This window comes from Rhododendron vialii, chromosome 8a, assembly GCF_030253575.1.
Source record: "Rhododendron vialii isolate Sample 1 chromosome 8a, ASM3025357v1".
NCBI lineage: Eukaryota > Viridiplantae > Streptophyta > Magnoliopsida > Ericales > Ericaceae > Rhododendron > Rhododendron vialii.
The window spans coordinates 27,590,432-27,603,294 of record NC_080564.1 but is presented as its reverse complement, the minus strand read 5'-3'; the positions used below and the strand labels follow the sequence as shown (position 1 = coordinate 27,603,294).

The 12,863-nt window shown below is 37.5% G+C and overlaps 1 protein-coding gene across 1 annotated transcript; it reads left to right on the top strand.

Annotated features, from left to right (window-relative positions):
• The first annotated feature begins 4,801 nt into the window (after window positions 1-4,801).
• On the top strand, window positions 4,802-11,743 carry LOC131298723 (transcription factor bHLH162-like). The gene is made up of 4 exons (XM_058324198.1): window positions 4,802-4,936; window positions 6,542-6,880; window positions 11,179-11,214; window positions 11,681-11,743. Exons 1-4 carry the CDS (start codon window positions 4,802-4,804, stop codon window positions 11,741-11,743), a joined length of 573 nt encoding a protein of 190 aa, XP_058180181.1.
• The last annotated feature ends 1,120 nt before the right edge of the window (window positions 11,744-12,863 follow it).

The window sequence follows — 12,863 nt, the reverse complement described above, 5'->3', positions numbered from 1 at the left end:
TTGTTGGAAATAAGACTTGGTTCCCAGAGGGATTACCAGAAGGGCTAGAGGCAACATCCTCTGCGCCTTGCCCACCTTCTTGAGTAGGACCAATTTGGACAACAGGTTGGACAACAGGGGCAATCTGAGCTGGATCCTCTGTTGGTCCCTTCTTTTCCATTGTCTTTTCATTCATTGATGGGGAAACCTCTAGAGAAGGCACGTCCGCCATCTGAGGGGAAGCTGTTTCTTCCCTACCATCACTTTGTTGATTCAGATCGATCTTCTGAATTATTGGAGCAACAGTGACGTCCTTCATTGGCACAGCTTTGACTGAGTCTGATGCAATTTGATTTGTTGTAGTATCAAGTTGTCGAATGGCTGGTACACCAAGTTCAACACCATCTGGCCTCAGAGCTGAACCCTCACCAACCTGCACAAGAGGACTGTCATCCTGCAGTAAAGGGTTTTCTTGATACAGCAATTGCTCCTGAAATCCTGGCAACCAATCAGCTTGATCCAAAGGATCTGATACTGCTGTGGACTCGTATTGATCGATTGTCAATTCAGTATCGACTGTCTCTCCTACTGAGAAGGAGGATTTTTGAATTTGTGAAGATTGTGAGGAATTTTCTTCTTCCTCTTCAAAAGCATCTACAATTCTGGTCTCTTTACCCTTCTGTAAAAGACAGCAAATGGGAAAATGAGAATAGAAAGACTCGTGAAAAGTACGAACGAAATCAATAAGGGTAACAAAGATAAGAGTGTACCTTCAAAGCCAACCCTTTGTCACTAGAACTTTGCTTTTTGGTGAGCTTTCTTGTTGGTTGCTTTGTGGGAGTAGATGTTTCACTGACCTGTTTCTTAGGTCTACCAGTGGAAGGACTTCTGGAAACCTTTTGGCTCACACCTGATGTGATCTTGAGAGTTCGTGTCCGTGGCCTGGTTTCAGAGTCCTTAATCGATTCAGCTTTCCTTTTCCTGGTATTCCTACTGGGCACAGAGGATATGGGAACTGCTCCTGCATGAGGCACAATGGCCTTGGAGGGTTCATCAGGCAATCGAGCTGTTATCTCTGCTAAAGAAACAATATGATAAAGATTAGTAAAGTATGACTAATTGAACTAAAAACCAATGAATAAGCTGTGCTTACCAGCCTTATCTTGAAGGAATTTGTATTCAGGATCAAGCCTGTATAGGCAGTCTGAAAGTGAAGCACTGAAATAGAGGGCCCTCATAGTTGACCACCATTCATCAAAAGCAGGCAGGGTCGCTTTATTGATCTTGAAGTCAATAAACTGAAAGGCTTTGACACGTTGTTGAAAGTTGCTAACCATCAGAGATATCATCTGTGAGTCTTTGGCCTTAATGGTTGGCCTACTGGAGGCCATCTCAATGATGTTTGGGTGAACAAAAGGCATTGGAATGCCTTGTGCGAGGCCAAACTGCCTAGCATATTGACAAGGAGAGTAATTCTCGAAACCACAATTCCCAAAAGGAGTGTTATTCAGGGCAAAGCCCACTGGGATAAGTCTTGGAAGAAGAATGCTGGCCCAAAATAAACGTTTGGACTGAGTCATTTTCTCTACAAGTTGGGGAGAAGCTGGTGGAATGTCCTCAAAGCATGGCTTCAGTCTTTCTGATGCAAATTCGAATTTATCGAATGGACAGAACATAGGCCAATTCTTTTGGTTATTTTCATAAAAAAAGGTGAAATACCTTTGAAAGGAGGATTCCTCTGTTTGAGTGTGGAAGCCTAACAAATATTCAGCATAACTACGGCATGTTTGCAATACCTCATCTGACCGAAGGGGGTTCTCCAGTTTAGGTTTTATTTGAGGGAAGTATGCATATAACCAAGCTTGAAAGATCCAGAAAGGACCACCACAAGAGTCCGCTATCTTTTTATCAACAAAGGTAAAAAGGCCTTTATACAGAGATCCTAAAACAAAAGGGGCAAGGGCCAACCTCTTTACTTGGGCCATACAAACGGCTAGGTTAAGGTATTCTTTGGTAACCCTAAGCCCAGGGACTGCCATAAGAAATCGACAAATCCAGAAAAGGTAAAATGCAACCTTCTCATGAAAGCAAGGCGCTGAAGCTTTGGCTTTAAAGTGAGTCTTAAGCCATTTCGAATAGCTAACCCCAGACGATGGAACAACAAATGGGGGATCATATGGATCAGGAGAAAGCAGAGCATTTACCTCACGGCCTAACGAAGGAAGGCCAGTTAAATGAGAGATATCCAGGACTGTCGGAGATAGCAAGCCACAATGAAGAATTAGGGTATTGGATGATTTGGACCAAAAACACGCTGCAGCAGCCAAGAGTTCAGAATTCATGTCCAAGGGATATTGTGAGAGCTCAATTGTCTCACGGATTCCCATTGTTTTCCAATCCTCGAAAAGGAACTTCATCATGCGCCTTACCCAATCTACCCATCCCATTTCAACGGTGTAAGGCCAAGAACGAAGGCAGGTGCTCTTACCCCAGCCTAACCATTCCAGCGACGGAAGCTGAAGGAGAAGTGGATCACGTTCCCCCACTGGGTAGACTTCTGGAAAGCCATCCGGGAGAACTGATGAAAAAATTGGACCCAATATGCAGTGAGAACTGACATTATCGTCAGGAATCAGAACTTGAGTCTTCTGGTTTTGGCCAATCCCGTTTCGGTACGATTCAGGGAATCGGAAGGAATCCTCCGTCACTGACTCGGTGGCCGGATCTTCAACTGGGTCGCTGACGATCTGTAGTTTGGATTTCGGTGCCATTTGGGTTCGGAAGCTGTTCTAGGGTTCGAGAGCTGTTTCAACGTTCTGTGAGAAAAAGCACGATTCGTGCCCTAAATTTGAAGTACTCTGCCTTATATAGGTGGTGATTTGCTAAGCGAAATATTTACCAAAGTTAATATTTAACTCAGGTAAATAGGGGGGCATTGTTTACACCATAATTTAGTATTTAGTATATTATAATCGATTGGGTCAGAATGTTACACGTGTCAACGCATTTTAGACCGATTGATATAATGCAAATGCAATATGAAGCCTGTTAAGGAAAATGGACTGATCAAACGGTTGATATTCGACTGGACACGTGTCAGAATTTTGTATCACATGCGGATCGTGAGTCAGACGGTTAATGCAAGCAGGCAGTTGAAATAATTACAACGTTGGAAACATGTGAGATCATGGAGAAGTAACCGCCTCATGCAGATAGTGGAGCAAGAATAGGGAGCATGGAGCCAACTAATTCAAATCGAAGGAGGGAAGTCCGTATGATTTGAATTTCAAGTCGACAACAGCCTATAAATACAAGAAAGGAAGATATTTAGAGCCCCCAATCAATCGCCCAAAGGCTTCTACTTTTATCTGTACTTTACATTTCTTGCTCTAGGAGTAGCTTGTAATTTAACCGTCTGTTCGATTGTGTTCTCATAGTCGATTTGACTTCTACACCGAGGGATAATAAAGTCCATTTTGTTGTTCTTCTTCCATCTCCATTCACTTCATTAAGTTTGCTTCCAGAGAAGTCCTGAAATACGGCAAGGAACCAAACTCCACCACCACAAACACCCACATTTCCAGCACACTTAGCAATCTCTAGTCGATTAGTCGACTATCAGTAAAATAGACAAACAAGACCCTTAAAAATGGACAAACCTGATCAGGATTGATTCCCCTTTCCTATGATCTGCTTTTCTATTTCTCTCACCGTAAAACAACGACTACACTCTGGAGAATGTTGACTGACAGACCGACACCTATCGACCGACACCTATCGTGTGCAGGAATTCATTCATGCTATTATTATTCGCGTATTCACATTATCCTTTAAAATGGTCTTTGATCTCGTTCTCAATTACTATCTCTTTGTGCGCTTTTACGCACTCATACCTGCACCAGCCCACGCATTATGTATGTAACTTTGAATTTATTGGTAAAGGTCTCCCGTAAACTCTTCGATCAAAATCCCTACTATTTTTAAGGTACTTTTAATTAAATGTCCAACTAGTATACGTTTGCCACTTTTCACATACATACATACCCTTTTATTGTTTTAAGAATCCAATTCTGCTTCTTCTTCTGCGTCTGTACGTTCATGTGTAGATAAGTCGTGTTGTATCTATCTATAAATAACGACTACACTCTGGAGAATGTTCACTGACAGGCCGACACCTTTCGTGTGCTGGAATTCATTCATGCTATTATTATTCGCTTATTCACATTATCCTTTAAAATGGTCTTTGATCTCGTTCTCAATTACTCTCTCTTTGTGCGCTTTTACGCACTCATACCCTCACTAGCCCACACATTATGTATGTAACTTTGAATTTATTGGTAAAAGTCTCCCGTAAATTCTTCAATCAAAATCCCTACTATTTTTAAGGTACTTTTAATTAAATGTCCAACTAGTATACGTTTGCCACTTTTCACATACATACATGCATACCCTTTTATTGTTTTAAGAATCCAATTCTACTTCTGCTTCTGCGTCCGTATGTTCATGTGTAGATAGGTCGTGTTGTATCTATCTATAAATACGGTCTCGCTAGCCTCCGTCTAGTAGGTGGATGATAATACACAAATAATTTTAAACAAAATCGGATATCAATACATATTTTATGGATATTAGTACAATTTTCACACGTATTAATACATTTTTCACGAATATCAATACACCTTTTACCTATTATCCACCATCCGGAGGTTAGCATTTTCCTTATAAATAAACTTGGGAGCAAGTGGGTAGGCATCCAAACTCTTAAATCAACATTTCTTCTGAATAGATATCTCCCTTGATTTCTTACACTTGCTTTGGGGTAATGAAGAAGGGGTATAGTATTGCTCATGAAAAACTTGATCGGAAGATAGTAGAGAGGAATAGGAGAATCCACATGAAAGATCTCTGCTTCAAGCTCACTTCTCTCATCCCTCCCCACCATCTCAACTCCTCTCAGGTTCTCTCTCTCTCTCTCCAACACACACTCCATACATCATAGAATGCTAAAGAGATTAACTTAATTACTATCTTTGTGAATTTCTTTTTTTTTTTCTTTTGAATGACAGAGAAAATTTCATTATCATCCTTTGTGAATTTCAACTTTTAGTTGATATGGATAATATGGTTTGAGTGTTGTGAGACGGAGACGCAACAGTTTAAAACTAGGGTTTACTGTGAGTTTCAATCTTTTCCCATCTCATACACATACTGTCTTGTTTTTTAATGATCAACAGTTCTCCTAGTTTTTCTAAGTTGATATTTAAAAAACCTCCAAGTGATGAAGCCAAGGGCGTAAGGTTTCATATTGATTCCTCCATTGCCCTCGAAATCAAAATTAAATCCTGCAGAATAGGCAACCAACTGCATCCTCATGCGAAATCTATAATCTCATTCTTGACTTTCTGAAAGTTTAAAATGTATAGGTAACTCGATTTCTTCTCAAAATACCTTTAGGCTTTGTTTGGAACTTAGGAAAAGTGAGAGAAAAGAAAGGAAAGTTAAAAAAATTTCCTTCCAATTGTTTGGATTGGAGAGAAAATAAAGAATTCAAGTTTTGTGAATCGTGAAAATTTTCTCTCATTTTCATCTCCCTCACTTTTCCTAAGTTCCAAACAAAGCCTTTTCTTTGGCTTTTATGCCTAATTGCTGGGGATGTTGAGGTGTCACCCCCTGTCTTGGGGATAATGTGCGCCGTGGAATTTCACCGTAAAAAGATATAAAAAGTAACCATAAGAACTAAGAAGGCTCGCGTACTAAAAAATCGCGAATGGCATGACAAAATTCACAAAATGGCGTAACAAAATAATACCATAAAATGGTATAACATTTAGCAAAAGAAGGCATAACATTTTTTTCCTCATCATGCATATTAGTATTTTTCAAAATAGAATAATAGTTTCAAAATCACTTTATCAATATTCACCACAAAATGTTATATCATTTGCCATGGAAAAAGGCATACGTAACTATGTTATGGTTCACCATGAGAGGGGAATAATTCAGAATTCCCTACTATGGCCTTAATAACAGTTTTTGCCTCCCTTTTTTTCACATCTTCGGCGTATTTTCTTCAGTACTAACTGGGCTAATACCAACCATTGTGAGTTTACTAGATGAAAACAATTGTTTTCTTTGTTTGAACGGCAAAGAAATTTTATTAATCTTTGAAAATGTATTACAAAGATTAAGGGGAATAAGAATATAATGGCACCACAACCTGAAAGCAGATATCCCAACAAGGTTGACACGTAAGCCTCAGGACAATCATTTTCGTACTGAAAATGAGTTGAATGTCAAGTTGTTCAAACTTTGTTAAGAACTTCACAATTTGTACACTATATATCACCCTTGATAATTGTTTCTTTAAGCTAATCACAAGTAGCTTGGTTGGTCTTATGATTTTAAAGAGTAACATAATTAAGCTTATTGAGCTGAATTTGAGAGGAGCTTAATAATATTGCATCCATTTGGTCCTTGTCCTTTGTTTCTATTCTAGTCAAATAGACGTATAATTCCAATTCCAAGCCATAATATTTCTCCTCAAAACGACACAAATTCTCAGGGCATGCAATCGCGACAGCATCAGCTCGACGAGGCAGGAACGTACATTAAGCTATTGGAAAAAAAAGTGGAGGAACTGAAGGCAAGGAGGGCAGCACTGGCAATGGGCAACCACAACGGCACAGATAACGACGGTAATACCAGCATAAGAATCGAATTGCCGGTGGTCGAGTTGAGAGAATGTTTAGGTTCAAGTTTAGAAGTTGTTTTGATAACTGGGTTGAACAAGAACTTCACGATTTCTCAAGCCATTGGTGTGTTTGAGGATGAAGGAGTTGAGGTGGTGAGTGCTAGCTTTTCCACTGTGGGTGATAAGGTTTTTCATACTCTCCATGCTCAGGTGATCACTAATTTCCATATTCTGTAGCTCCCATTTCATGAATCTTCTTTTTTTGCTAGTGTCAGCGGCGAAGGTAATAAGGGGCGGGACGGGCCGAGAACCCCTACTTTTTCTTTCGTTTTTTCGAAGGAAAAAAAAATTGCAAATAGCTAGCTAGAAGAAAAAAGTAAGAGTACCGTAGGGGAACGAAATGTTTTCAACTTTTCTTCCAAACAGAAACCATTTCAAGTCTTAGAGCCTCTGCATTCGAAGAAGAAACGCATGCCTTGGACAATCGAATTGGAACCGAACGTCTTTAGGATCTCGACTCATTCTGCACACACCAAGATTGGCATGACGATTTAGACAAATATGTCTATGTCTATAACGCACACACCAAGATAAGAAAATGAAATAATATTGTGCAGCTAGTGGTGTTCACTCTTGGGTAGGATCTCTCCTTCGATCAAGCTTCCCCTTTTCTTTCCTTGGTTTCTGCAAGAGAAGTGATGCAGCGAAATTCACGAAAGAGATTAGTTTGCATACTAATCCAAAAGAATAAGCACTCGAATATACGAGCAGTTCTTGAATTTATAAGAAAAGAGATAAACTCAAAAAATATTATTGATAAAAGTTGAATAACTGAATTAATAACCCTTAGGCCTACAGCCCTGTTTATACTAGTAGGAAAATCCTATTATAGATAGGAACCGAATAAGACAATTTTTTGCTAGTCAATAAATTATAAAGAAGACAAAAATTAAAAGAAATAACAAAATTAAAAGCTCTACCTAAAACGGTAATAAAATCATGCCAAAACAAGTGGCATTAAAGCTCTTATACCACTTGACGCAATTGAATTCACGAAGAGATTAGTTAGTATACTAATCCAAATGATATAAACACTCGAATCCATGAACAACTTTGCGCACAAGAAAAATAAGAGAGAAATTTTGAATATTATTGATGAAAAGTTGAATAATTGAATTAATGACCCTTAGGCCAACACCCTTATTTATACTAATAGAAAAATCATATTTTAAGTTGGAACCTAATAAGAAACTTTCTTGCTAGTCAAGAAGTTATAAAGAAGAAATAAAAATAAATTAAAAAATTAAAAGCTCTACCTAAAACGGTAATAAAATCATGCCAAAACAAGTGACATTAAAGAAAAAAAAATTCCTAAAAAAAATTCTAGTTCTTGTATACTAATAATTATTTATTCCTAAAGAAATAGAAAAATATAATTAACTCAAATAAAGTAACATGATATTTTTAAAGCTAAAAAGAAAATTTCTATTCAAGATCTCATTCTAAAATCAAAAAAATATGAACATAAAATCTTCTAGAATTTTGTCCTACATCAGAAACAACGGCCAATTAGTGCCTCGTTGGGCTGAAGGTGGTCAGAAGGCACTCTGATGACTAAATTTGGGTTTGCCTGAGAGAAAACACAGAGCTTAGACAGGGATGTTGGGGAATTATCGACTCCACCCACAACGAAAGCGCGACACAAAATAAATAAACACGGGCACAAAAAGAACACACAATATTTGCATAGTTTGGTCCCAATGCCTACTCCATGGGATAGAGATTCCACTTTATAAAAAATAGAGAGAATTACAATGTGAGATAAAAAAAACCCTCATCGAGCTCCTAATAAACCATGTCTCTTATTACAATATTTTTCCCTCACCCACACATCTCTATTTTTCCGTCACATCTGCTACATACTCTCCTCTCACCTCATGGCCGACTTAGCGATGGCTGCCCTCTCACTATTTTTCCTTTAAATCACTCGGCCACCTGAACCCATGTAAAGGCAACATTTTACAATGCACGAAGAAATTCAGTGGTGCCTCTAGAAATTTTTAGTAGGGTGTTCAGAAAATTACCTTAGCTCTACTAGCTGATCTATAACTAACAATATATGCACAAATTTCATATAATATTATGAATCGTGTGGTCTTAAAAACATAACCTCTATTCTTAGAAAATTAATTATCTACTAGACTACTACGCAAAATGAAAACTTATATATATATATATATATATATATATATATATATATATATATATATATATATATATATATACACACACACACACACACACACACTGATATACATACATATATATATGTAAATGTATTTATAAAAAATAAATTTATTTTTTTCTAAAGTTCTTGTATTATTGCATAGTGGATAGTGTTTTGAGGATGGAGGGAGTAGGATTTTAATTCTGTCCTATACGAGTTATCATATTTGTGCAAAGTGCAAACGTTAAACCGACGTCTTAATCCATAATACCCCTTTGAAAGAAATTGTGGATAATAGGTTGGGGCCAGCCTCTTTACAAGCATGCTGTTTAAGAATGATATGATGTGATTTTCTATCATAGTCTTGAATTTGAAGGAATATTGTTTAAGTTAATTGGGTTTTGCATTGTAGTTGATTTTTTTAAGCTGTCCTTAATTTTATAAGCTAAGCTTACCAAACCGAAAAAAAGAGAGAGTAGTTAATGTCATGAACAAGAAATTAACACATTTAGACTATCCGCAATATATAAAGAGTAGTGCTATAGGTACATGTATTCACGAAAAAAAGGTGCTCGGATCAAGCACCTTACACATCTCGGATGCCATTGAATCTCGTGTGGGCCGCCTCGTTTTTTTTTTATAGAATTTTTGGACGGCTCGGATCGGCCGTCCGGTGGCCGGAGAGGGCCCGACCAGGCAGTCCCTACGATTTCGGTACCGACTCCGTTGGTACCAATATCATTTTCGATATATAAATATGGAGAGTATTTTGTACTGTCTCTGGTAATTTATTTTCCTCTTGATGTACCCCTTTCGAATTTATATAAAATGTTTCGTTTGCCGAACAAAAAAAAAAAATATAAACATGGAGAGAGAAAGCAGAGTATGATACTTACACGTACCGATGTATTCTTCCTTTTCTTTTCATTTTTCTTTTTCAATTTTTTACTATGATTGTGAGCTTTATATGAGGTAATGCATCAAGTGTTCAAATATGAATTACTTGGATTATTGGGCTGTAATTGAATTGTGGCTCAGTGTTCAATTATTTTAGATCTAGGTGTTCAAGACTATTAAAATTAGGTGTTCAAAAAATAACTAAACCAAAGTGACCATGCATCCATGGCTGTAGAGCCGCCTCTGGCGGAAGGATCCGTTTCAAAAAAATGCACGAAGGATGTTCTCGAGATGAACATAAAATCCCATTCACACTTCTCAGTGCCATTAAATTCTCATTTTCTTTTTCAAGAGCGTTAATATCACATGGGGAAAAACCCTACAATGTGCTATTTATAGGAGTGCCTTTTCTTTGGAGGCCAATTAGGTCACCGACAACCATTTTCTTGTCTGAATGATCCCCCGAACGTGGGACTAGACAGGCCGGCCAACGTGCTGTTTGGTGCCACGTGACTTGATGTCACCATCAATTACTGAGCACGATAACATCGTACGGTAAGGGACCACGCCATGTGGCCAGACCGTTCTGTTACCGAGCACTATATGGCAAGACCGTACTGTTACTAGTGCCGCGTGGCCGGACCGAATCGCTTTGTACTGGCATATCTCTTATCCCACTGCAATTTAAGCTTGTGACCCAGTGGCGGAGTTAGGATTTGAAGTTGGAAGGGGCCGAAATATTAAAGAAATTTTGGTTCAATGACTTTTTCAAGACTAATTAAATCCATTCGTTCCAGTTTCCATGGGACGATTTTGATAAATTGAAGGATTATTCTCAAATATTGTTGTTATCATATCAACACATTATCATTATTTGCCGATAAAAAAAAAAAAAAACACATTATCATAATTGCACAGTATCATTCACCATAATTTAGTGTTCTCGAAATGAAAATGGTTCTTACTTTTAATTATGTTTGTAAGTTTAATAATTTTTTTTATCAATATTTAAAAAAATAAGTAAAATATACTCCAAAATATGAAATTGGGTGGGGCCGGGGTCACCCCCGGCCTCTACATACCTCCGCCCTTGCGTTACCCGACCTGGCACCTTGACCTACCCATACAATCATGGGTGGAGCGGCCCAACGAGCCCTCCGTGTTCTTTGTTGTCGATTTGGTCCGTTCTGGGTCAATTCAGGCGGTACGAATTGAGGACCCGACCTTCCGCCCACCAACAATTATTAATCAATTAAGCTTCACTGCAAACCCCACAAATGGTAACGGTACTGTACGAATTAAGTTTATTTGTTAGATAGATAATTTTGGACAGAAGTTAACGTTGGTTAATTTCATGAGTTTCCATATTTCTTTTTCTTTGCAGGTGAAAGTTTGTAGAGTGGGTGTGGATACTGCGAAGGTATGTCAGAGACTGAAGGAATTGATTTGCTGATTCATTTTTCTTCCTCCTCCTCTTCTTCATCTTCAGGAGGAGGATTCCTTCTTCTTTTGGTTCTTCCATTTTTTATTTTTTATTTTTTTCTGTTTTTTACTTTGGGAGAGGAAGATTTTTCTATAGCCACACCATTCCGGAAGAATACTAAAAGGTGCTATAAGAGACACATTTGTACCATTCGATTCCAAGAGTGTAATCTTTTTTTGTTTGAACGGCAAAGAAGATTTTCATTTATCACAACCGAATTAAGTTTGTAATCTTACAATGAATTGGCTTATACGTTATCACAATGATATTCCTTCTTCTTCTTTTTTCTTTTTTTTTTATCGGCAAAAGATATTTTGTTAATCCTAAAAATAAAGTTACAAAGATTAAAAGGAAACGGCATCACAATTAAAAACCTACATCTCAAATATATTGGCACATATAGGTTAAGGACAATCATATGCCATCCGTTGCCGGGGGATATCACGATGATATTCTTCTGAAGTGAAAGAATTAGGACTCAATTAAACAATTTCTGTTTTTATGTGTGTGTGGAGTTTTGAGAAGTAATTATGTCCCATCTTGTTGAACAGAGCTTCAAGCCACCCTTTAAGCAGTACCAAACAATTACTAACGTTGATGTCAAGATTAGATTAGATCCTATCATCAGACCAGTCGTAAGACGTATAATATTAAGATAAATAAAGTATTTTCATGTATAAATTTTCTAATTTCTCTATACTGTATTAATGATCTCAATTAATTAGTTGTTTAATTTAGTACACATTTAAAACAGTATGCAAAGAAGTACTTTTATTTTTTTTAATCCAAAAAATTGCAAGTGAGTACTTCATTTAATCTATGATGATAGTGCACTTTCATTTACTTTAGTACGATTCATACACTTGCAACTTGAAATTTATGCAATGGATTTAAAGAGAGACTATAGGGCGTCACATTCTTAGATTTATCCCTGAATCTAGTCGAGCACCGTAACTTTGGAAACAAGAAGAAATAGTTGGGTGATACTAGGATTTTTAGCTTTGATTGCTCAATCTGTTAGTCTTGACAATATTGGTTTCTTGATCAAAACAATGGTCATTGGATAATTTTATTTTTAGGAGGGCTTTTGATATATGCTTCTCATTTCTGAATAATTTTTTTTTTTCTAAACAAAAAGAACTTACTAAATCTTTACAAAGGATTACAAAGATTAAAAGATCAATAACACACTGGCAAAAAGCTACCTGAGACCTAAAAGAATGCAAGACACCAACTGAGCATCAAAACATCCACAAAACCTAACCTAAAACATCCAGACACCAGAACGAGCCTCAGACCCTATATAGAAACCTCCAGCATCAATCAGACGAAAAGCCAAAGAGCCAACATGTCACTTCATCTCACGATTGAGTCACAATCAGCTTCATCTCATGTACTTTGTGCGAATTGCAAAGACACCAAATGAACTATTTTTTTTAAACACTTTTTTTTTGTTCGGCAAACGAAACTTTTATATCACACTCGAAGGGATACATCATGGGGGCTCAACCACAGTAAGCACACAAAGCTTACGCGATCAAGCAAAGGATAGGAAATTAGAACATACACCTTACAATGTTTTCCAA